The sequence below is a fragment of the Piliocolobus tephrosceles genome, chromosome 17 (genome assembly GCF_002776525.5).
Source record: "Piliocolobus tephrosceles isolate RC106 chromosome 17, ASM277652v3, whole genome shotgun sequence".
NCBI classification, from domain to species: Eukaryota; Metazoa; Chordata; class Mammalia; order Primates; family Cercopithecidae; genus Piliocolobus; species Piliocolobus tephrosceles.
The window spans coordinates 3,938,919-3,964,200 of NC_045450.1; the positions used below are offsets into that span (position 1 = coordinate 3,938,919).

General features: G+C 51.5%; 1 protein-coding gene across 2 annotated transcripts in view; it reads right to left on the reverse strand.

The window, feature by feature from the left end:
• Window positions 1–1,383: 1,383 nt before the first annotated feature.
• The window catches only part of ADCY9 (adenylate cyclase 9), a 170,187-nt gene continuing 146,288 nt past the window's right edge, over window positions 1,384–25,282 (reverse strand). Inside the window, exons 7-11 of one of the 2 annotated variants that reach the window (XM_023225708.2) lie at window positions 23,127–23,335; window positions 18,725–18,884; window positions 16,793–16,941; window positions 13,362–13,403; window positions 1,384–5,676 (exon numbers count right to left, since the gene is read on the reverse strand). In XM_023225708.2, the coding sequence (XP_023081476.1) occupies window positions 4,485–5,676; window positions 13,362–13,403; window positions 16,793–16,941; window positions 18,725–18,884; window positions 23,127–23,335 (1,752 nt within the window). In that variant the 3' untranslated portion in view covers window positions 1,384–4,484. The remainder of the gene's footprint in view (window positions 5,677–13,361; window positions 13,404–16,792; window positions 16,942–18,724; window positions 18,885–23,126; window positions 23,336–25,282) is intronic. The other variant, XM_023225707.2, reaches the window with a different exon arrangement.

The window sequence follows — 25,282 nt, forward strand, 5'->3', positions numbered from 1 at the left end:
TACTTAACTCACGAGGCCGGGCACAGTGGCTCACATCTGTAATCCCAGCAGTTTGCGAGGCTGAGGCACACGGATCACTTGAGGCCAGGAGTTCGAGACTGGTCTGGCCAACATGGTGAAACCCTGTCTCTGCTAAAAAAACCAAAAATTACCCGGGTGTGATGGCGTGTGCCTGTAATCCCAGCTGCTGGGGAGGCTGAGGCATAAGAATTGCTTGAACCCGAGAGGCAGAGGTTGCAGTGAGCTGAGATCGCACCACTGCACTCCAGCCTGGGTGACAGAGTGAGACTCTAAATAAATAAATAAATAAATAAATAAATAAATAAATAAATAAATAAACAAACAAACAAACTCATCAGGAAAACCCCTACAGGGGAAGAGGCTCTAACCCCTAGAAGGTCCGTAGTTTCGCCTGGGTGACAGAGTGAGACTCTAAATAAATAAATAAATAAATAAACAAACAAACAAACTCATCAGGAAAACCCCTACAGGGGAAGAGGCTCTAACCCCTAGAAGGTCCGTAGTTTCGCCTCAGATTTGGGAGTGTGGTGAACTCCCAAGAGGCGCAGAAAATGGCACGTGTGTTTTTCTGGGAAAAGGCTGTGTGACTTTAAACAGATTCTGAAGTGGCACTGTGACTTCCTCAAAACCTGGGGGACCCCAGTGATCTGTGTACCTGAAATCACTCTTTCCTATTCAGAAAACCTACTTTCCACCCCCTCCCCGAATTCCTTCTCTAAAGGTGTTGCAGAAAACTATTTAGAAGGCCTGACAGGGAAAATCTCACAAGCAGAACTTGTCCTGCAACCTTATTTTTATGGTTTAAAAAATTCTGTGTAGGCCAGGTGTGGTGGCTCAAGCCTGTAATCCCAGCACTTTGGGAGGCCGAGACGGGCAGATCACGAGGTCAGGAGATGGAGACCATCCTGGCTAACACGGTGAAACCCCATCTCTACTAAAAAATACAATAAACTAGCCGGGCGAGGTGGCGGGCGCCTGTAGTCCCAGCTACTCGGGAGGCTGAGGCAGGAGAATGGCGTGAACCCGGGAGGCGGAGCTTGCAGTGAACTGAGATCCGGCCACTGCACTCCAGCCTGGGGGACAGAGTGAGACTCCATCTCAAAAAAAAAAAAAAAAAAAAAAAAATTCTGTGTAAAAATACTTTTCAACTCAACTGCAGCAAATATATCCAATTAAAAAAAAAATAACATACACACAAACAGGGTTTTTCACTTGCCCTGTTTCTGAAGTCATGATGTGAAGGAGACACAAACCCACCCAGGGAAGCCACAGATCTCAGAAAACACAAGACGTCCAAGGAAGACGGCCCTCCTCTCTGAAGCAGCGCGCATCTTTTCCATAAGAAAATACCAGGCATCAAATATTTAAATTTTAGAATATTTTAATGTCCATTTCTTCAGTGAATGCATTTTGAAATTATTAGAATTAACAATTTAAAAAGAGCAGATCAAAGGAAATATGGAAAACGCAAACAGTCGGTTCTTGCTAATTCATTTTCAGATTCTAGGCATGATGTGATTTTCCAAACAACCAATTTAAAAAAACAAAACAACTCCTTACCTCGTAAATCTAGAAATTCAAATGCAGACGTGTCTTTGGAAACTACAAATGATTGCAGCCCATGTAACAGGAAGCACGCGGCCTTTGGCTCTCCGGATCGTGTGCAAATGTGCAGGTGGGGCCCCCGCGGGTGACGTCGGTGTGGATGGAGTCACAGGTGTGGCAGAGCCCATGGGACTCTCAAGCTATTCGAGGGTTTTGTAACTGATGCTCTACATTTGTTTGCATTGGATAACATTGTGTGTGCTTGTTTACCATATATATATATATGGATATATAATTCCATCTGAGCTGGGGCTGAGAAGAAAATAGCAATTGCAACTCAAAGCAACTATTTACACACATTCAATGCTGAAGTATTGCTTCCTGCCCTAAGTTCCTAAGAGGTATTGCCACCCTGAAGCACGACCCATGCCGTCAGCAGCCCTCGTGCCAGCTGCTTAGAAACTCGTGTCTCCAGCATGATGTGCTCACTGCCAACAGACGGAGATGCACGGCGTTTCTGCTGCAGAGTCTGCGGTTCTGCACTGAGGTATGCTTCGGAGCAGGGGGCGGGGAGGACCCGAGGGGCTTCGTGGCCCAGAGAGAACGTCTGCACTGGCTGGTTAGGAAGGCTCAGGGTGTTTTTAAAGACAACGTTAAGCTCTGGGTGAGTTTGCAGGGGGCTGAACCAGATTCCACTTTGCAGCTCCTTGGGTTCCCGGGCTGAGGAATCACAAAGACCTTTGTGGTAGGGGAAGGAGAAGGGCTTGATGGGGAAGACGTGTGTGCAGAGAAGAACTTTGCAGAGCATGTTCTGAGCGAGAGAGCAAGGACATGAGCAAACGCCTAGCCCCTCAAAGCTACACAGCCCGAGGGGAAAGGGGTGGGGAGGACATTCAAATACACACCTTAATACTGATGCAGAAAGAGCTTCATGTGACCACAATCCCCACGAACAAGGAAAGCATCAGGTAGTGTTTTTTAAGGAAAAAAAAATCTGCCGTGTTTCAAAATATACATTCTTTAGAAGCAAGAGGTATTGTCACAACCACCCTTTCTTCGGTATTGGAAGACCAGCAAACTGACAGTCACACTGACGGAAAACCTTACAGCTAATGGGGGTGCCCTGGACCCCCTGGACGCCAGGACCCCGGCTCTGGCTGTCCTGCTAGGTGGCCGTCCCGGACGCCGCCCCTGGAGAGGCGGTGGGTCAGAACTGTGACTTCTTCATGCTGGAGATGAGGGCAATCTCTATGTCTTTGGGGAGGAGGAGTGATGATGGGGACTGATGCGGCGTGAGAATGAGACAGTGAGATTTGACAGTGGAAAGCAAAATGCACAGGGACATCGGGCAAGAATGACAAGGAGCGCGCCCAGGGCCTCACTGGCATCGCCGGGGTCCCCTGAAAGAGTGGCTACGACTCCGACTGGACAACGCGGGCGAGTTCACTTCCACACAAACTTCAGACTCAATGCGGCAAAACATAATCAGACAGGACCAGCAGCTGAGCGCCCGGAGGCAGCTCCCCTGGGTCTCTCACACCACCCTTGGGATTCCGCCTCCCACAAACCCCGCGTTTGCACCCAGATGACTCTGTCCCTAGGTATGGTGTAAGAACTCCGTCTCAGAGGCCGGAATTCGCTCCCCGGATTAAATCCTGCCACAGATAGGTCCTGTGCCATCTGAGAGCGGGAGGGAGCCAAGAAACTTCTTGAATTTGTGGAAGCCAAGATGGTACTAGTGCTGCTGGCCCAGACCGCCGTGGTACTGAGCTGGACCCTGGCAGGGAGGAGCCCCCATGGGCGGCAGGGGCAGCTGCTGGGCTTCTATTCCCCTAGCCTCAGAATCGCACTGGCCATGCTTTGGGGTCTCACTCAGACCTTTCTTGAGGTGGGGAGGTTGGGGGTGGCCCCAGGTGGCCAAAACACAAAAGAGACTTCTGGTTATCTTCCTGGGAACTGCCCTTCCCTGTGGCTACGTCCCCCTACCCTGAGGACCCAGCACCCCTGCCCGGGAGCGCACATGCTTCTGGATAAATAAATAAATAAATAAATGCAACCTCGGATGTTTATTTGGTGTTCCCCTCTCCGACGAGTCAGCTTCCGGGACCAACGCCTCCATTCCCGACGGGAAGACCCCTTGGGTGGAGGGTCGGGGGTGAGCAGCGGCTCTGAGACCCCGAGGCCTGGCCGCACGGGCGTTGTGCCCGGCTGGCATTTGCCGTCTTGGCCTGCATGCATGTGGGGGAGCCCCTGAACCCGCTCAGTGCAGGGAGTGTGGATCACCCACAGCCCACGGCGCCCGGTGCTCCGGGAAAGTGCGGGTGGGCAATGGGGGGTGGCAGAGCTGTCATGATGCGCCCCCTTCGCACCCCCTCTTGGTGGATTACTGGCACTTTATATCAGATTCGTGAATGCAAGTGTGTGCGCATGTGTGCTTACATAGAGAGGTCAGGTCGCTGGGGAACACTGCGACGGAGACAGAAACAAAATAAACTCAAAAACAGGGTATTAGCCAGGGAACCGAAAACAGAGTCTCACGGGACGTGGGAAAAAGCAATAAAAATGAGATCTTAACCACAGCTTTTGTTCTAAAAGTCAAATAATACCTAAAGCCATGATCTCCACTGGTGGCCTCTGTCCCGAAACTCGAGGCTGAGGCCAGCCCTGAAGGCACTTGTTCTCCACCACGTGCTGAACGGATGACCCAGAGGCAGCAGGGTTTCCAGGGAATGGGGCCAAAGAAATGGATGAAAATGAACCCTGAATAACTGTGATCCACACAGAAGTTAGGGCTGAAATGACCACATAACGCCACGTCCAGGGAGGGAAACTGTGGCACTTTGAAAGCACAACAGCCAAATACAAATATTATTGTGTTTCGACAAACAGAGCACCTCGGGCAGCGGGTGGGCGCCGCCTCACACACTCTTTGAAACGTTGAGCTTGGTGAGTTCGTTGGCTTCTTCTATTCCCGTTTCGTCACAGTCGTCTTTCTCTATGGCTCTGCCAAATCGACCCCTTTCTTCGGCTTTGACGGGCTCCTTCCAGGGTCTCTTGGGGGACAGGTGGGCGTCCTTGGCCTGCGTGCTGCTGTCAGAACCCAGAGATGTCTTGTCCACATACTGGACAGAAGGCACCAGGTTGGCAATCTCGTCTGTGGGAGACCGTCCGATGCTGCCATCCACCTGGACGCGGATGTCTGGGGAGATGGACAGCTGGTGCTGCGGGAAGACCCCGTGGTCCGTGCACTTTGGGTACAAGTAGGTTTTCATCTGGCCTTTCCCCTTGACGTTCACGGTCCCTCTGTAGTCGAAGTCGTAGCCCATCTTGCTCAAGACACGATAGCTCTCTTCGCTCACCTGGATGCGGCACTCCACGCCGGTGGTGTCCATCCTGCTGGCGATGTTGACGGTGTCTCCCCAGATGTCGTACAGCAGCTTGGTGGTGCCGATGACCCCGGCCGTGAGGGGCCCGTGGTTGAAGCCGACGCGGAGCTTGAAGTTAAACCACAGCATGTTGCTGTTGAAGTCGTCCACCACCCGCATCATCTCCTTGGCGAACTCGAACAGGATCTGCAGATGCTCCTGTGGGTGGCTGCCATCCTGGGCCTGCGCGGTGTTCAGCCCTGACGCCGCCATGTACGTGGCTCCGATGGTCTTGATCTTCTCGATGCTGCTGTAGTCCGGCTTGCTCAGGAGCTCGTCGAAGTCCCCGATGAGCTCATTGAGGACCCGGTAGCACTCCTTGCCACCCTCGTAGTTCTCCTCGTAGAACTCGCTGAAGTTGACGATGCTGGCGAAGATCACCCCTCCGCTGTCGTGGTTCTTGGAGTAGGTCTGGGACACCTTCAGCTGCTCAGCCACGTGGTAGGGGATGATGTTTCTCAGCAGCCAGTCCGCCTGATCCCGCATGCTCTGGATCTTGGTGCGGTGAAGATCCGCTTCCACGTCCCCGTGGTAGTGGAGACGGTAGCTGACTTCGAATTCGCGATTCAGGAACCAGACCAACAAGAGCAGGAGAAAGAAGACAAGAACCACCTCCTGGCCGATGAGGCTGGCCGGCTGCCGGAGGTCATGCGGCACCGAGCTATTGCACGGGTTCCTCCCGGAACTGGAGAGCAAAGACACGGGAAAGGGAGAGGTTACTGCTCGGCGCTTCCAAGTTCAGAACAGCCCCGCTAGCTATGCAAAGCCTTGTTGAGTCCAGGCCTTCAACAACCTGAAGCTGTCAAGCTGCCCATTTCTGGTTCGGGCTGGCTGAAGGTGTGGAGGAATAAAGACTAACTTTTGAAACTGATTTATTTGATTTTCTTAAATAGAGGTGGGGTCTCACCGTGTTGCCCAGGCGGGTCTTGCACTCCTGGGCTCCTCCTGCCTTGGCCTCCGAAAGTGCTGGAATTACAGGCATGTGCTGCTGTGCCCAGTCCTGCAACTAACTTCTTTAATAAGTGTTTGGTAATTGTTTTTCTTTTCTTTCTTTTTTTTTTTTAAAGAAGTCTTTAGCTTCTTTTAAAAATCTTTTCTTTTCTCTCTCTCCTTTGTTTTTTTAGAGACATGGTCTCTGCTGTCCAGGCTGGAGTGCAATGGCACAGTCATGGCTCACTGCAGCCTTAAACTCCTGGGCTCAAACGATCCTCCTGCCTCAGCCTCCTAAGCAGCTGGGATTACAGGCATGCACCACCACACCTGGCTAATTAAAAAAATTTTTTTTTGAAGAGACAGGGTCTTGCTTGTTGCCAAGGCTGGACTGAAACTCCTAACTTCAAGCCATCCTTCCACCTTGGCCTTCCAAAGTGCTGGGATTACAGGCTTCAACTGTGCCTGGCCTACCATCTTTTTTTTTTTTTTTTTTTTTAAGATTGAATCTTGCTCTGTTGCCCAGGCTGGAGTACAGTGGTACAATTTTGGCTCACTGCAACCTCCACTTCCTGAGTTCAAGTGATCCTCCTGCCTCAGCCTCCCTCAGCTGGGACTATAGGCATGTGCCACCATGCCTGGCTAATTTTTGTATTTTTAGTAGAGACAGGGTTTCATCATGTTGGCCAGGCTGTTCTCAAACTCCTGACCTCAATGTGATCTGCCTGCCTCAAAGTGCTGGAAGGACAGGTGTGGGCCACTGCAGCCGGCTTTTTGCTGAATGAACATTTTGAAAATAAGTTGCTGACATGACACTTTGGCTCTAAATAGTTCATATATATCTCCTAAGAATAAGGATGTTTCCCTGTGTAACTACAATATCATCATCATACCCCAAGAAATCTAACATTCTCTGATACATTTGGTTCTTAGATTTCTTTCTTTTTTTTTTTTTTTTTGAGACGGAGTTTTGCTCTTGTTTACTAGGCTGGAGTGCAATGGCAAGATCTTGGCTCACTACAACCTCTGCCTCCCGGGTTCAAGCGATTCTCCTGCCTCAGCCTCCCGAGTAGCTGAGTTTACAGGCGTGTGCCACCATGCCTGGCTAATTTTGTATTTTTAGTAGAGACGGGGTTTCTCCATGTTGGTCAGGCTGGTCTCGAACTCCTGACCTCAGGTAACCCGCCCACCTCAGCCTCCCAAAGAGCTGGGATTACACGCGTGAGCCACCGTGCCCGGCCTTGGTTCTTAGATTTCTAATCCAATAAACTTGTCATTTTACAAACAGCTTTTATGAGTTCTATACTCTCTACCTATATAAAAAAAGTTTGACAAGACACCATTTCCCTGATGCTGGGTTAATTCTTTTTGCCGAAATCACTCAGGACAATGCTGACATCTTACCCGGTGCCGTTATTTTCTCACGGCTGTGCGGTGTTCTAGCGCTGGGAAATTCTGTAATTTAACCAGATTCCTCCTGATGGAACCGGGCCCGAGTCTGTCTTTTTCTACCACAAACAGTGTCACAGGGAATACTCCTCTACCCCTGTCTTTGTGCGTGTGGAAGTGCTGAGGCATTTTAAATACTGCACACTTGGAATTTCCTTAGAAATTTCCAAATTGCCCTTCTAAACAAGGCTGACCCAGTTTCTGCCCCCTCTCTTTTTTTTTTTGAGAAGGAGTCTCGCTCTGTCACAGGTTAAAGTGCAGTGGTGTGATCTCATCTCACCGCAAACTCTGCCTCCCGGGTTCAAGCAATTCTCCTGCCTCAGCCTTCTGCGTAGCTCGGACGACAGGTGCGCGCCACCACGCCCAGATTACTATTATTATTATTTTTGGTAGAAACGGGGTTTCACCATGTTGGCTGGGCTGGTCTCAAACTCCTGACCTCAAATGATCGGCCTGCCTTGGCCTCCCAAAGTGCTGGGATTATACGTGTGAGCCACCACACCTGGCTAAGCAGCATAATTTCTTAAAGTTTGTTTGGAATATAGACACACACACACACACGCACACGTGTATGTATATGTATACACACACACACATACACACATATACATATATACACACACATATATACATATATATATATATATATATATATTTTTTTTTTAAAGAGACAGGGTCTTTCTCTGTCACCCAAGCTGGACTGCAGTGGTACGATCCTAGCTCACTGCAGCTTGGACCTCCCAGGCTAAAGCGATCCTCCTGCCTCAGTCTCCAGATTAGCTGGGCCTACAGGCATGCACCACCACACCTGGCTAATTTTTTGAACCTTCTGTAGAGATGAGGCCTTACTATGTTGCCCAAGCTGGTCTCAAAGTCTTGGGTTCAAACAATTCTGCTTCTGCCTCCCCAGTGTGCTGGAATACATTTTTTCCCATTTAAAAATACTACACACTCATCATAGGAAATGTAGAAATAAAACAGAAAAAAAAAGATTCATCCATCGTCCTGCCATCCAGAGGCAATCACCATTAACATTTGTTGAACTGCCTTCTAGTCTTTTTCTTTTTTATAACACCATGACTGTTCTGTTCATGCAAACGTTGTACCCTGATGCGTTCCTCCCGTACACAGAGTAGGCCACTTGATGTGATGCAATAATGGGCTTGGTCACTATATACTTCTATATGCGATAGGCGGATCCACAGTTTAGACAGCTCCATCACACTGGAAAGCTCAATTCTTCTTCTTTTAGAGACAGGGTCTCACCATGTTGTCCAGGCTGGTCTTGAACTCCGCAGCTCAAGCAATCTGCCTGCCTTGACCTCCCAAAGTGCTGGGATTATGGGGATGAGCCACCGCACCTGGCCAAAACTCATTTTTTTTTTTTCTTGCTCTGCTGCCCTGGCTGGAGTGCAGTGGTACAATCTTGGCTCACTGCAACCTCTGCCTCCAGGTTCAAGCGATTCTCCTGCCTCAGTCTCCCGAGTAGCTGGGACTACAGGTGTGCGCCACCATGCCTGGCTAATTTTTGTATTTCTAGTAGAAATGGGGTTTCACCATGTTGGCCAGGCTGGTCTCGAACTCCTGACCTCAGGTGATCCACCTGCCTTGGCCTCCCGAAGGGTTGGGATTACAGGCATGAGCCACCATGCCTGGCCAAAAGCTCAATTCTTTAATCGAAGGGTTTAATGAGTTTTACTAACTGTGACTTGGGATGTTACAAAGCAATGAGCTTGACCTGTGTGGTCATCATGGTCCTCTGTGAAGCACAACCGCAAAAGCCCTGGCTGTGGGTGGAACAGAATCCCTGGGCTCCACCCTGGCTGGACCGCGGGGGAGTTCCAGAATCTTGGGTAGGCCATGCCATCGTTCTGGGTCTCGGTTTCCTTGCATGTGAGCTGTGAAGATGGACTGGAGTGTGGCTATCTCCCTTCTGGCCTAAGGTTCTGTGTAGGAAAGGCCTGCCTGCAAAGGTGGTGGCTGGCACCGGGGAGCTGGGATTTGGGGAGGGTTCCCACCATTCCTTGACAAGAGTGGCTCACGATGCCTACACTGCATAAACAAGGAGGTTTACACTGAATACCCGCTTGCCTGCTGGAAGTCTGGAATTTAGGCACATGCTAGGCAGAGGCTGCCGACCTGAACAGCCCCCAATACAAGCCTAGACACCGAGTCTTTTTTTTTTTTCGAGACGGAGTCTCGCGCTGTCGCCCAGGCTGGAGTGCAGTGGCTGGATCTCAGCTCACGGCAAGCTCCGCCTCCCGGGTTTACGCCATTCTCCTGCCTCAGCCTCCCCAGTAGCTGGGACTACAGGCGCCCGCCACCTCGCCCGGCTAGTTTTTTGTATTTTTTAGTAGAGACGGGGTTTCACCGTGTTAGCCAGGATGGTCTCGATCTCCTGACCTCGTGATCCGCCCGTCTCGGCCTCCCAAAGTGCTGGGATTACAGGCTTGAGCCACCGCGCCCGGCCGACACCGAGTCTTTAATGAGCTTCCCTGGTAGATAGCATGTTATAAGTGTTGTCACCACTTACTGCTGGAGGAAGTAAGCCCATCCCGTACGACTCCACAAGAAGACTGTTGGAAGCTGGTGCTGGCTTCCTCCAAACATCAACTCAGACACCCTTCCCTTTGCTGATTCTGCTTTATGTCTTTTTACTGTAATAAATCACAGCCACGAGAGAGCGGACTGCGGAGTCCTGAGGCCTGAGGCCACCCGGGGCTGGTCTTGGGGGCCCTGACACGACTTCTCTGACTCAGTGCCTATGACCAGGAACCAAGAGTCCTCTGCGGGAAGACACCGTGTGCCTCACTGACTCATTCCGCGAACTGTTATTGAAACAAATGACATTACATATCCTACATCTCAAGTACTAAGCAAAACAACCATTTGTCACGATGATGACTCAAACATATTTCTGTCTAGCTCCTTGAGCCCTCTGGTTGGTTTTAAATAGAGCAGGAAGAGAATGTGGACTGGGGGAAGGTTTTGTGAGCCCGTCTTGTTGGATTAGGAATTGACCTTTCTTTTGATTTCTCAAAGTGGTGACACCGAGAACAGTCCCCTTCAGGAGCAGGTGTCACCAAGGTCTCACATCCCCGTTACATGCAGGGGAGTGTTTCCAGTCTCTGTGGTGGAAACGGGAGACTGCGTCTGGGCTTCTCAATCAGTTATTGCTTGTACGGCCTGCTCTAATCTGTGGGAGCCGGAGCCAGCAGCACGGCCGACTCTGGAGATGGGCGCAGGCCAGGCCTTTCCAGGCAGAGAAGGGACAGCCGCACATGGGCTAGTGCCAGAGGGAGAGGGAGGCAGAGCATGGTGTCTGCTTTCCACCTTGGCTTCCAAGGAAGAAAAGTCATCATACACAGGACCCGCACCCAGAAACCAAGGGAGCTGCCTTGCCGCAGAAGGCATCCATAACAAACAGGTACGAGGGAAGCTTCCCAGCTAGAACCTGTGTTTCCTGTTCTAATACCAAAGGAGCAAATGAGCTGATCCTATTCCTAAATTCACATAGCAAAGGTCCATTTTAAAAAGAGGGATTTTTTTTTTTTTTTTTTGAGACGGAGTCTTGCTCTGTCCCCCAGGCTGGAGCGCAATGGTGCCATCTCAGCTCACTGCAACCTCTGCCTCCCGGGTTCTAGTGCTTCTCCTGCCTCAGCCTCCCGAGTAGCTGGGATTACAGGCGCCCGCCACCACATCCAGCTAATTTTTGAATTTTTAGTAGGGATGGGGTTTCACAAACATGTTGTCAGGCTGGTCTCGAACTCCTGACCTCAGGTGATCCACCCACTCAGCCTCCCAAAGTGTTGGGATTAAAGGTGTGAGCCACCACACCCGGCTCAAAAAGAGGAATTTCATGTGACTAAATGCAGGAGTTAATTTTTAAGTCATAAATGGAAGTTAGAGTAAAATACAGTGTAATCCATTATAATGGAGAAGAGGGATTGAAACATGGAGAAAAATAGAAAGCAAACATCACTTGCAGGGCCAGCCAGCCAAACGTGGCTTTGGTGAACACCTTGGTATATTTCAGTGCCATTTAATTTCTTTCTTTTTTTTTTGAGAGGGAGTCTCGCGCTGTCGCCCAGGCTGGAGTGCAGTGGCTGGATCTCGGCTCACTGCAAGCTCCGCCTCCCGGGTTTACGCCATTCTCCTGCCTCAGCCTCCCGAGTAGCTGGGACTACAGGCGCCCGCCACTTCGCCCAGCTAGTTTTTTGTATTTTTTAGTAGAGACGGGGTTTCACCGTCTTAGCCAGGATGGTCTCGATTTCCTGACCTTGTGATCTGCCCGTCTCGGCCTCCCAAAGTGCTGGGATTACAGGCTTGAGCCACCGCGCCCGGCCACAGTGCCATTTACAATCTACCCTAGGGATGTGGTCAAGTCAGGGGAGAGGGAGTCACCAGCGGTGGAGTTAGGGGCTTCTGGGGTGCTGGTAATGCTTTACTTCTTGGTGTGAGTGGCAGCTAAATGGGTGTGTTCTCTGGTGCAAATATACTGAGCTATCCTTTTATGATCAGGTACTCTTCTGTGCATACTGACATATACATCAATAAAAGGTTAAAAAAAAGATGCTAGGTGCTTTACTTTTAAATACTACAGCTGTAATCATTACTCATTCATTATATCCTACATATTACATCTCATACAAATCTCTACTATATATAAATACCTAGTTATACCTACAGTACATAATTTCACCTAGTAAATGAAAATCTTACATGTTTTCTGTATTTGCTGCATTTTCACAGTTGTAATATTTGAATAAATGTAGAATCAATTAATTTATTTATTATTGACAACTGCAGTTGCTAATTAATCTTTTTTTTTTTTTGGAGACAGAATCTCACTCACTCTGTTGCCCAGGCTGGAGTGCAGTGGCCAATCTCGGCTCACTGCGACCTCCGCATCCCGGGTTCAAGCAATTCTCATGCCTCAGCCTCCCAAGTGGCTAGGATTACAGGTGCCCCCCGACCACCCTGGCTAATTTTTGTATTTTTAGTAGAGACGGGGTTTTGCCATGTTGGCCAGGCTGGTCTTGAACTCCTGACCTCAGGTGATCCACCCACCTCAGCCTCCCAAAGTGGTGGGATTACAGGCGTGAGCCAGCATGCCTGGCCGTTTTCTTTTTTCTTTCTTTTTTTTTTCTTTTTGAGACAGAGTCTTGCTGTGACAACCAGGCTGGGGTACAAGGGCACCATCACAGCTCAATACAGCCCCGAATTCCTGGCCTCAAGCCCACCTTAGCCTCCTGAGTAGCTGGGACTACACGTGCATACCACCACACCTGGCTAATTTTTAAAATTTTTTGCAGAAAGAAGATTTTGCTATGTTGTCCAGGCTGGTCTAGAACTCCAGGCATCAAGTAATCTTCCCGCCTTGGTCTCCCAAACTGCTGGGATTACAGGCGTCAGTCCCCACGTCCGGTCTTTTCCTGTCTGCTTTGATTTTCTCTCCCTTCCTCTCAAATCTGTCCATCTTTTCTTTGTGGTACTAGTTATTATTTCTAAGCCTGGAAAGTTATCTCAGTTTTAGAGGCTTGAAATATTGAATTTTACTTTTTCTAGATTTTATATTATTTAATTTTTATTTCCGACTCTTCGATTTATTTAGAATTTATTCTGATGTTTACAGTAAAGCAAGGTTCAAACATTTCATATTTTGAATTTCAAGTCAGTTATTTTAAAATATTTTACAAAATAACTTTTTTCTTTGATTTGCGAGATTTCCTTTGTTGCATGCAAAAGTCTTACATGAAATTACGATGACTTTAATGTCTTATTAAAATAATAAAACAAATTTTATTTTCCCCATTAGACATTATAACTATGATATATTTCAACAAGGAGATATTTTCCACTTTCTATTATAAGAATGCACATATTGTTCATTTTATTCAAGATCCCACTGTTTTCAGGAAGCTTAGAAATGGGCGGGGTAATACAGTCACTCTGGTTTATTCAAACAGAGGCACAATATTAAAAGCTTACCTGAAATTCTGTACTGCGTCAAGGGGCGAAGTTAATACAGAACTGAAATTAAAATGCAGAAAAATGTTATTATAAAGAGCAAAGAAGGCATTCTACAAGACAACCTGAGGAACTACGTTCCTGTTTTAGACGCGATTGTGACATCGACATAAAGCCACCTGCTTCTACCTCTTCCTTCACGCCTGTGTCTAACGATGCTGGGGGCAGTTCCCTGGGTAAAGCTAAGTTTATGTCTTTGTTTACCATCCAGCATCCTCTGTATCCTTGTGAGGCTTAGCAACCGTGATGGGATTAGGGGCTCTGGGGATCTCACGTGGATGGAGGAGTTCTGGGCCGAGGGGAACTTCAACCACCATCCTGCTACCCCAGATCTGCTATTTGAACTCTGGGTGCAAGGGCGGCAGAGGGGTCCCCCATCACTGCGGCTCTCCAGCTCCAGGTGGAAAAGCCCCGCAGCCACGACTAAAGGCCACTGTGAATGCCCGACGAGGGACCTGTGATGGATTTAAAAGGTAACAAGCAGTTTGCTGGATTTCATACTCTCGAGAAAGAGCTTATCGTGACCATCGTTCTAGACGGCCACACCTTCAGAAAAATCCAAGTCTGCTTTATTTTGCTTAATCTCTTCATTAAAGTTTCAAGTACTGAATGACAGTCCTATTTCAAATTCCCCTTTTGATCTTAATTTGCAGGGAATTTAAATGTCTTCCGTATTGTGATTCTTGAGTAAACTGAGGACGGGTGCTCATGCGGCCCATGGCTGGACTGCTTAACCAAAGGTACCCAACGCCTACTCCATCTGATACTGACAATAGTGCGGAATCATTTTGTGCTTCTGAATTTATTCAAGCAGAGGTCCTTGGCGACAGTAATGCCACTCCACAGGGGCATTTTGGAAATGCCAGGGGTCCCTCTGGTTATATATATATATATATATATATTTTTTTTTTTTTTTTTTTTGAGACGGAGTCTCGCTCTATCCCCCAGGCTGGAGTGCAGTGGCCGGATCTCAGCTCACTGCAAGCTCCGCTTCCCGGGTTTACGCCATTCTCCTGCCTCAGCCTCCCAAGTAGCTGGGACTACAGGCACCCACCACCTCGCCCGGCTAGTTTTTCGTATTTTTTAGTAGAGACGGGGTTTCACCGTGTTAGCCAGGATGGTCTCGATCTCCTGACCTCGTGATCCACCCATCTTGGCCTCCCAAAGTGCTGGGATTACAGGCTTGAGCCACCGCGCCCGGCCCCTCTGGTTCTATTAATAACTCAGGGAGCCAGAATGTTAAATCTCCTGCAGGACAAGGAAGAAATATCCCATGTGACTTCAAAATATTCTGTGCATCTAAACCCTCTGTAATTGTAAACAGGTGGTTCTTCAATACACACTAATAGTGAAACACTTTTATAAGCAGTTATAGAAAAAGCCCAATATTTGGGAGAAGTTTATTACATGAATGGAAGCTTAATGGGTTTAAGATATCACAAAATATTTGAATAAACTGTTCACTGCCTACACTCTGCTATCCAAGGTATTACTGGATTTCCAACAACATATTTAGTTGAAAAGGCCTAAAATACCCTGAAACCAGTTGCAAGTGTGCAATAGGCAATTTGGGACTTATTTTTAATTTTTATTTTTGGAGACAGAGTCTCGCTGTGTCACCCAGGCTGGAGTGCAGTGGCGCGATCTTGGTTCACTGCAACCTCCACCTCCCGGGGTCAAGCAATTCTCCTGCCTCAGCCTCCCGAGTAGCTGGGACTACAGGTGCACAAGGCCACACCTGGCTAATTTTTTATATTTTTAGTAGAGACAGGGTTTCACCACGTTGCCCAGACTGGTCTTGAACTCCCAAGCTCAGACAATCCACCTGCTTCAGCCTCCAAAAGTGCTACGATTACAGGTGTGAGCACCGTGCCTGGCTGGGACTTACTTTTAACAAACCAAGAACCAAACATTATTCAATTAGTGTAACACATGAAAGATAGGAATCTTACTGGATGTCACTAACGCAAAATATTTTAAATGCAGCACCTCCTATCACTGCCATCCTATATGTTTTTACTTTTTTTTTTTTTTTTTTTGAGACGGAGTCTTGCACTGTCGCCCAGGCTGGAGTGCAGTGGTGTGATCTCAGCTCACTGCAAGCTCCGCCTCCTGGGTTCACGCCATTCTCCTGTCTCAGCCTCCCGAGTAGCTGGGACTACAGGCGCCCACCACCTCGCCCGGCTAATTTTCTGTACTTTTTTTTATTAGAGACGGGGTTTCACCGTGTTAGCCAGGATGGTCTCGATCTCCTGACCTCGTGATTCGCCTGCCTTGGCCTCCCAAAGTGCTGGGATTACAGGTGTGAGCCACCACGCCCGGCCGTTTTTACATTTTTTGTAGTACAATGATGAGAACTGGGCTTGTCCCCAGAGGTCTACCAGCCTCCCTGACTCCGGTTTCTGTGTCTGCGCCATCCCGTTCCTCAGCATCTATCAGTGATACGGTTTTGAAGGCCAACGTCCTCCTCCGTATACAGGGGATTTCAAAATAAAAGACCTATGTTCAGTGACTGGTCATTAATCCTATGTCTCATGACATCATATGGGGAATCGTTTTGACCTATTTATTATTTTTTATTTGTTTTTGATATGGACTCTCACTCTTGTCGCCCAGGCTGGAGTGCAGTGGCGCAATCTCAGCTCACTGCAACCTCCGCCTCCTGGGTTCAACCAGTTCTCCTACCTTAGCCTCCCAAGTGGCTGGGATTACAGGTGCTCGCCATCATGCCCGACTAATTTTTGTATTTTTAGTAGAGACGGGGTTTCACCATGTTGGCAAAGCTGGTCTTGAACTCCTGAGCTCAGATGATCTGCCTGCCTCAGCCTCCTAAAGTGCTGGGATTACACGCGTGAGCCACAGCACCCAGCCTGACATAATATTTAGAAATGAGGCCCAGGTGACTTGCCAGATCATCCTACGTCTTCACTCCTCCTTCCAGGCTGTGACCTGTTCCTGGTTCACGAACCCTACCCTACTCAAGGAAAGTCAGCACCAGCTTCCTCTCCGCCTTCACGTCCACCTGTACCTCCGCCCTTTCATGGCCTTGCCATCTTCTATGAAATCCTTCAGGCCCCACTTTCTTAGATTTCATCCCATTCATCAGAAGTCACCTCACACCTGCAATGGCGGCATTATGTTTTCCAAGATGTCTACATTCAAACATCCAGAGTGCTGCTCTAAATGACACTCTTTTTCTTTCTTTTGCATATTATTCTAAGGGCATCTCATTAGCTCTTTGACGTGATATGTGCTGAAAGCTATTTTGGGTCACGATGGGAAACATCTCTATCTAGACGTGAGAAGCAATGTGCAAATGCAGCGAGGCCGTAAGCCACCTCAGGAAAGGTGGTCACGCACCCTGCTGCCTGCACGCAGTGCTGGCCGCGTACCTGTCTGGGCACAGGGAGACGTAGAGCAGGAGCAGCGGCCCGGCCCCCACAACGGTGGCGAGAGACGACCTCATCCAAGAGCTGAGCTGGCAGAAGTTACAGTAGTGCACGACGGCAATCAGCGCGGCAGAGCCTGTGAACACTGGGAACTGCAAGAGGGGAAGGGTTAGGACAGCTGCCCAGGGCTCCCCAACCACCACCGCTATACCTGGGCTGCCAAAACATTCGCCACTAATCCATGTTTCCTTTTTTTTTTTGAGACAGAGTCTCGCTCTGTCGCCCAGGCTGGAGTGCGGCAGTGTGATCTCAGCTCACTGCAAACTCTGCCTCCCGGGTTCAAGTGATTCTCCTGCCTCAGCTTCCTGAGTAGCTGGGATGACAGGCTCCTGGCACCATGCCTGGCTAATTTTTTAATTTTTAGTAGAGACGAGGTTTCACCATGTTGGCCAGGCTGGTCTCGAACTCCTGACCTCAGGAGATCCACCTGCCTTGGCCTCCCAAAGTGTCTAGGATTACAGGCGTGAGCCACCGCGCCCGGCCTAATCCATGTTTCTGTGTAATCTAAAAATATCACCGATACCATCTGATTGCTTACTATCCCCAGTCAGTCTTACTTTTGCTAGTGGGCAGTGTCAAGGACAGATCAAGCCTCTAGGTTCACTAGCCAGCATGAGGCTCCCTGTTCACACGGTACCACGCGCCTCTGCAGGCGTGGGAAACGCCACGTGTCTCCGTGGAAAGGGAAGGGAGGCCTCCCCGTTCAAGAACCACTGTGTGATCAGCTTCCTTCACAAAGCTTTTCCTAGGGGCCCAATGAGATGTGATGTGGGGCTAAAGTGCCAAACACCATCAGCCCGCCCGGAAGCCCAAGCACCAGAAGCATCATCTCCCACGGCCGCGCTAGTTTCCTCTCCACGGAGTTGAGCAAAGGTCCCTTCCCAACCAGCAGCAGCCGATCCGGGCACGAGTCAATTCTGTCTGCCCGTTATGCTTCTCACATGGTTAGGAAACGTGGGGCAGACGCTTGTTTGTAAAGTGTAAAGGAAAATGACTGATTTGGAACTTGATGAAGAACAAGTCCCTGCACATTGGCGGGGACCCATGCCCACTGGGGACTCCCCAGCCCGGCCATTGCCAGTGCATGAGCATCTGGGCAGCCCGGTGTTAAGTCGGCTCAGGACAGCAAAAGAGCTCGTGCCTCTTCGTGGGTTTATTTTTATTTTATTTTGTTTTTAATTTTATTTTTATTTTGTTTTGAGACGGAGTCTCGCTCTGTCACCCAGGCTGGAATGCAGTGGCGCGATCCCTGCTCACTGCAAGCTCCGCCTTTTAGGTTCAGGTCATTCTCCTGCCTCAGCCTCCCAAGTGGCTGGGACTACAGGCACCCGCCACCATGCCTGGCTAATTTTTTGTATTTTTAGTAGAGACTGGGTTTCACCATGTTAGCCAGATGGTCTCGATCTCCTGACCTGGTGATCCGTCCGCCTTGGCCTCCCCAAGTGCTGGGATTACAGGCGTGAGCCACTGTGCCCAGCCCCATTTTATTTTATTTAGTGATGGAGTCTCGCTCTGTCACCCAGGCTGGGGTGCAGTGGTGCAATCTCAGCTCACTGCAACCTCCTCCTCCCGGGATCAGGAGATTCTCCTGCCTCAGCCTCTCGAGTAGCTGGGATTAAAGGTGAGCACCACTACGCCCGGCTAATTGTTTGTATTTTTTGTATAGACGGGGTTTCACCATGTTGACCAAGATGGTCTCAATCTCTTGACCTCATGATCCGCCCGCCTTGGGCTCCCAAAGTGCTGGGATTACAGGTGTGAGCCACTATGCCCAGCCAAAGGGTTTATTTTTAAATTGCTATCCCAAGTGATTTAGAGAGAGAGATTAGGGAGTCCAGGAGAACGTGGAAATAAAATGGCTGAGCCTCTACTTACGTGTATGTTTGTCTCAAATTCGGAGGTGACATGGGAGTAGACGGCCAGTGCGGGGAGCGACACCAGGATGGCCCCGATGCAGTGACGCGGTAGCCAGCCGGCGATCCACTCCAGCAGGCGCTTGGTGCAGGCCATGACATCCTCCAGGAAGAACACCATCCTGCGAGAGGGACAGGGGTCAGCAGGAGTGATGGGGCCTGGGGTGGGTCATGGGCCTGGAGACAGGCGCAAGGCTGCAGCCAGCACTGCCCTCCGCACTCTCCCATGCTGCCCCTGGGATGGGCATGGAAGCAGGCACGGGGTGGGGGGGTCTGCCTCCCTCACTTTTGGTAGAAGGCGAGGAAGCTGGGCTCACCTCATTGTACCTGACTCTAGGGTCACATGTTGCCTTCTGATAAAATATGCTTGTGGAAAGCACACGCTTCGCTCGTCTCAGAGAGCACGTGAGAGTATTACAGGCCCCAAGGAGAGTCTCCTGGGGGTCACCACGCTGCCGTCACCTGCTCCCGTCAGCTTCTGAGGCAGGAGGTCTTGATGGGGGCAGCTCTGGAGGCACCCCGGAATTCTGTGGAGCCCCTGCAGTTGTCGCAGCAGGAGAGGTGGTCCTGGCATCTGGTGGGAAGGCACCAGGGACAGAGGCGTCCTGCATGTGGGCAGGTGCCACCCAGGGAGGTTCTGCCCTGCACCCCACACGGTAGCCACGCCCCGGGCACCCACAAAGGCGGAAGGTTGCTGACAACATCTTAGCCCAGAGCCTGTCCCATCTACAAACAGAGAGTGCCCTGCGGTGACGCTGACACACTGCATTTCCCGGAGGGCAGCTCCTGTGGAAACTGAGTGCCAGTCACCTCTGCTCTGTTTGGGGCATCACCAAGGCGTGTTCCATGTTTCAGAAAATCACATCATAGGCCGAACCCAGCTCGTGGCACCTGGACCACTAAACCCGCACACGCGTGCCGTCTGCATCTGGGCTGTCACGTTCATCATGCGTGTGCGGCTTCAGGACTTCAGGCAGCGGGGCCCTGTCATACGTGAGGTCCAGCACCACGTATTTCATGTTAACAGACTTCGTCCTTCTGAGCAGAGCGACGGTATGCACTGACTCGTTTTGCAGGTGTGTGTCTAGGCAGGCTCCGTTTCAGGAGTGTGATGTTGACACAATAACAAGTTCTGTATAAAGAAGCAGCAGAGCGTGTGGGCCAAGAACCACTGTGAGGAGGAGGAACAGGTCTTGGCTGAGCCCAGGGACCCCTGGGCCAATGGAGGGGGGCACATGGGGAGATGAGGAGAGGGTGTGGGGTCCTCGTGGGGAGACACTCCTTCTCTCAAGGTTGCTGCCAGGGAACTGGGGATGGGCCTGCTGTCCCTGCCTCAGGAGAGGCTGGGCGGGGGCCGCTGTTGTGAAGAGCCTCTGGCACAAAGCCCCCCGCCCCGCCCAGCAGCCCGGCCTTCGGGCCTGAACACCTACCATGCCTCTGCCTCTTGGCTGCGTGGTGTGGCCAGGTGAGGAAACGCTCACCCTCCAGCCATTCCCCACACAGACGCAGGCACACTCTCACCCTTTTAGGGTACTGGACAGCCCTGGTTTCCTGATATTTAAAGGATAATGAAGGCTTTGGAATATTTCCAAGAATAACCACAAATATGCAGAATACAGAGGCCCCAGGAGGGGGGACAGAGGGAACCGAGTTCCCAGTCAGGAGTAGGAAAGATGTGAGGTGGCGGGGGGCCTTCTGGTCCCCGAGACTGCAGGGATCTGAAAACGAGACCTGCCATCTTCACGCCTGCCAGGGCAGAGTAGAGAGGCAGACGCACGAAGCCTCCTGGAGGCGGCAGGCGGGGCCTGGGCCAGTCAATGAGAAGGCGCCTGGCTTCCCTCCTGTACAGGAAAGGGATGGGGCGCCCGTACACCCCACAGCGCAGGCTCCCGTCGAGCTGGGGTCAAAAACACGGCCCTCAGAGGGGCCAGGGAAGCCTTTCAGGGTCTGGGCCTCTCCCAGGCTTGACGATTCCTGGTAAATGGAACTAAATCCCACCAGAGGCCTGTTTAGGGGTGCAGCAGCCACCACCTTCGCCAGAGGCTTGGGGAGTGTCTCTGTGCAGGCGGGTCCAGCACACCTCACCCCAGCCCTCGGCAGTCTAGACCGGGATTGGCCTCAATGCTTTAGAATTGGGTCTGAAGGAGTAGGGAATAATGGCTAAAGGGTGAAAGTAAAAAGGCGTGGAGACAATGCTGGCCTCAGAGCCCTCAAGACACTACAACCACCCATATTAGAGGAAAACCTGGTGGTGGGCCCGGGAGGGCAGACCTGGGGGAGTGACTGCCCACGGGGACGGGTTTCTTTTTGGGGTGATGGAGGTGCCCGATAGTTACATAGTGGTGATATTCATACAATTCTTCAAATTTACTAAAAATCACTGAGCTTTGCCCACTTGCATGACTTTATTATATGTAAATCATGTCACAATAAAGCTGATCCTTTTTTCTTTTTTGAGATGGAGTCATGCAGGCTGGATTGCACTGGTGTGATCTCGGCTCACTGCAACCTCCACCTCCTGGGTTCAAGTGATTCTCCTGCTTTAGCCTCCCGAGTAGCTGGAATTACAGGCACCCACCACCAAGACTGGCTTTTTTTGTGTGTGTATTTTTAGTAAAGACAGGGTTTCGCCATGTTGGCCAGGCTGGTCTCGAACTCCCAGCCTCAAGTGATCCACCTGCCTCGGCCTCCCAAAGTGCTGGGATTACAGGTGTGAGTCACCACACCTGGCCTAAAGCTGATCTTTTTGGCTGGGCGCGGTGGCTCACGCCTGTAATCCCAGCACTTCGGGAGGCTGAGGCAGGCGGATCACGAGGTCAGGAGATCAAGACCATCCTGGCTAACACGGTGAAACCCCGTCTCTACTAAAAATACAAAAAACTAGCCGGGCGAGGTGGTGGGCGCCTGTGGTCCCAGCTACTCGGGAGGCTGAGGCAGGAGAATGGCGTGAACCCGGGAGGCGGAGCTTGCAGTGAGCCGAGATCGCGCCACTGCACTCCAGCCTGGGCGACAGAGCAAGACTCCGTCTCAAAAAAAAAAAAAAAGCTGATCTTTTTAAAGAGGAAAAACAAACCAACCAGGGGCCTGAGGATGTCTGGTTTGGGTTCTGGGGAAGCAGGCCCTGGAAGGGCTTTCGGACGATGGCTCCTTTGGGAGGGGTCCCCACAAGCACAAGAGGGCACTGAGGCAGGACGGGAGGCTGTGCCAGGAAGAGAGCTGCTGGCTGTAGGCGATGGGACGTGAGCCCAGAGGGTTCTGGGAAACAGTGAGCACGTGACACAGACAGCATGACCCATGGCGAAAGGGTCCTGGGTACAGCACAGGTGGGAGGGAGGAGGCAGGAATCCCGGCCTGCCCACCTCAGATGGGAGAAGCCAGCATTCCAGAGCTTCGGGCCAGACTCAAAGCCATTCGTCTCTGCCCTGGGATGTTGGATAAGGGCAGCAGATGCTGAAGGTCAGGGCTGCCTCCCCATGTCTGTTTGAAGCCCAGCTCCTGGGCACAGTTGCTAGTGGGACTCTGCTAGGCTGGCAGCCGTCCTGTTGAGGGTGACAGGACCACGAAAGGGGCTTGTGGTGCCCAGGATGGGGACCACGCAGGGCCACCTGCCTGCTCAGGAATGCTGAGATGCTTCAAGCCCCCTCAGGGAGCCGGGTTGGTCCCAAGGGCCCGGCTTCCCCAAGACGCACCTGTGGTCTGTTCGGAGCCTCTGTCCCCTTTAAAGTGAGCTTTTTATTATTGGGCTGTATGAGTTCTTTATCCATTCTAGATGTTAGACCTTGTCCGAGGCCTGATCTGCAAATGTTCCCTCCCATTCTGCGGGTTCTTTTGCTTTCCTGATGTTCTTTGCAGCACAACGCCTTAACTTTTGATGAAGTTGAGCTTGTCTCTTCTTTCTTCTGCTGGCATCATACCCAAGAGACCACCGCCTGAGGCAAGCACACGGAGATGCTGCTATGGGTCTATGTTTGGCTCCTGCACTCTGAAGAGGCGCCTGCTGACCCAGCCCCGCCTATCATCTGCCCCGACTCATGTATTTTCCTTTCCTTCCTCCAGATCATTTCCTATCTTCTCACCTTCTCCTCTGCAGTCTCTCACCCTGGAGATCCGGGGACGAGCTGGCAGCGGTCAGTGCTGTGGGGCACTGCCCCCTCCAGTGAGGTGGTCCCCCCGCATCTGGGCCAATGTGAGGGAGGGAGGATGCCGGGGCACAGGGCCGGGGGAGAACACGGGGGCCCATCTCCAGAAATCAGCCAGCAGGGACAGCTGGCTGGAGACCAGTCCAACTGCTCAGCCATAAGCCATAGAGCCAGAAGAGGGAGCTAACGGCTCAGAGCTGGAGACCCAGCCCACGCGGCGCTTACCTGATGGACACTGCGAGGGACAGCACCTCCAGCAGCAGGGCCGCGCTGAAGACAGCCAGGGCGGCGGGTGGGGGAGGCGTGGTGGCCGCCTCGTACTTCAGGAAGCAGGTGGTGGACAGCGTCAGAAACACTGTGGTCGACAGAAACACATCCAGGAGGGAGCTGAAGGTGGGACTAGCAAACGTCTTCACGGGGGAGTTCTTTATGACCTGTTTGGAGCAGGAGTGGAGCAGAATGACTGGGTGGCCACGGGCGGCCAGGAGTGCAGTTTGGATGGAGAAACAGGCAACACATGCTGAGCGCTGCTGCTCCGGGCCAGGCACGGGGCGGGAAGGCTCTTGGAGGGCTGTCTCACTCTACTACCCCATTTAATACTAGGGAGTCCAAGGCACAGAGATGTTAAACTTGTCCAGGGGCCCGGGCACGGTGGCTCACGCCTATAATCCCCACACTTTGGGAGGCTGAGGCAGGAGGGTCGTTGGAGCCCAGGAGTTCAGCGCCAGCCTGAGTAACACAATGAGACCCCATCTCTACAAAAAATTTTAAAATTAGCCAGGCATGGCAGTGCGTGACTGTGGTACCAGCTACTCAGGAGGCTGAGGCAGGAGGATCATGTGAACCCAGGAGTTTGAGGCTGCAGTGAGCTATAATCATGCCACTGCACTCCAGCCTGGGCAACAGACAGAGACTCCGTCTACCAAAAATAAAATAATTAGCCGGGCCTAGTGGTTCGTGCCTGTAGTCCCAGGTACCTGCGGGGCTGAGGTGGGAGGATTGCTTGAGCCCAGGAGTTGGAAGATGCAGTGAACTATGATCACACCACTGCAGAATGATACCCTGTTTCCAAAAAACAAACAAACAAACAAAAAACCCTGCCAGGGTCACAGAGCAATTGATTACGACCCAGCACATTCTCACAGACACGCTACATATTTAGCTGAAAGATGAGTTACTGACTGGCGCAGGTGAGTTCTGTGCATCCGTAAGCAGTTGCACGACAGCAATGTGCAGGGAGGTCCTGCTGCGTGGTGGAGTCCTGGGTTCAGCAGGTGTGAAAGGGGGGCTTCACGGCGGAACTGGCTGAGGGGGAGTTAAGCGGCACATCGTCGCCTGGGAACCTACGGGGCCTGGCTCTGTGGCCGGGACCTACACGAAACGATGCCCTTGGGCAGCTCACAGCGGGAGGTGGGCGGGTCAGGGAGAGGAAACACAGGCAGGTGTGCTGAGTACACTAGAGAGGCCTGCACCAGTGTTCAGCAGTTGAGGGGGAGAAATAATGATGCTGACATGTCCAAGAGGTGTACCAGGCCCAGGCCCTGCAGGGCTCTGGGGGGGTGCAATCTCCACTGACGCTCACAACACCCCACAGGCAGGAGCCACCACCCATCTCGAGGTACAGATTGGGAGGCCAAGGCCAGGGGCTACCCCGAGGGCACACAGTGAACGACGAGCCAGGCCAGGACTCAGCGTGGACCGGTTGACTCCTGAGTGTGCCCCTAACTTACAGGAAGGAGCAGGACCCAAAGGCAGAGGCTGTGGTTGGGAGAGGGAGGGATGCAGAAAGTTCAGCTCCTTTCCATTTGGCCTTGCAACCTTCTGGCAACCCAAGAGGCCATGGGTGTCCACTCAGCATCCCAGCCGGGCTCGGGGCTGGGGGCGGGGGCTGGAGACACAGGGAGTGGAAAGGTCTCATGGCAGCCCTGGGTGCAGTGTGCGTTCCGTGGGACAAACCAGCTCCAGGTGCCTTGACCACTCCCAGGAACTAGGCGGGAGGGGAGGAGGGGGTGTTTGGACGGTGGGAGCAAGGCTGCCAGTCAGCCCTGATGCCAGGCTGGACCCCGCCAGGGCAACCTGGGGGTGGGGTTTCATTCCAAATTCCCTCCAAGGAACCCAAAGACTCTAGATGTCATGTGCCCCGGAAGGGCAAGTCCGCTCCCAACCCTGGAATTCCCTCAGAAGGTGTGGGAATTTTTTTTTCCGGGGGCGGGGGAGACAGAGTCTCACTGTCGCCAGGCTGGAGCGCAGTGGCGCGATCTCGGCTCACTGCAACCTCTGCCACCCGGATTCAAGCAATTCTCCTGCCTCAACCTCCGGAGTAGCTGGAACTACAGGCACGCGGTACTATGCTCGGCTAATTTTTGTACTATTAGTAGAGA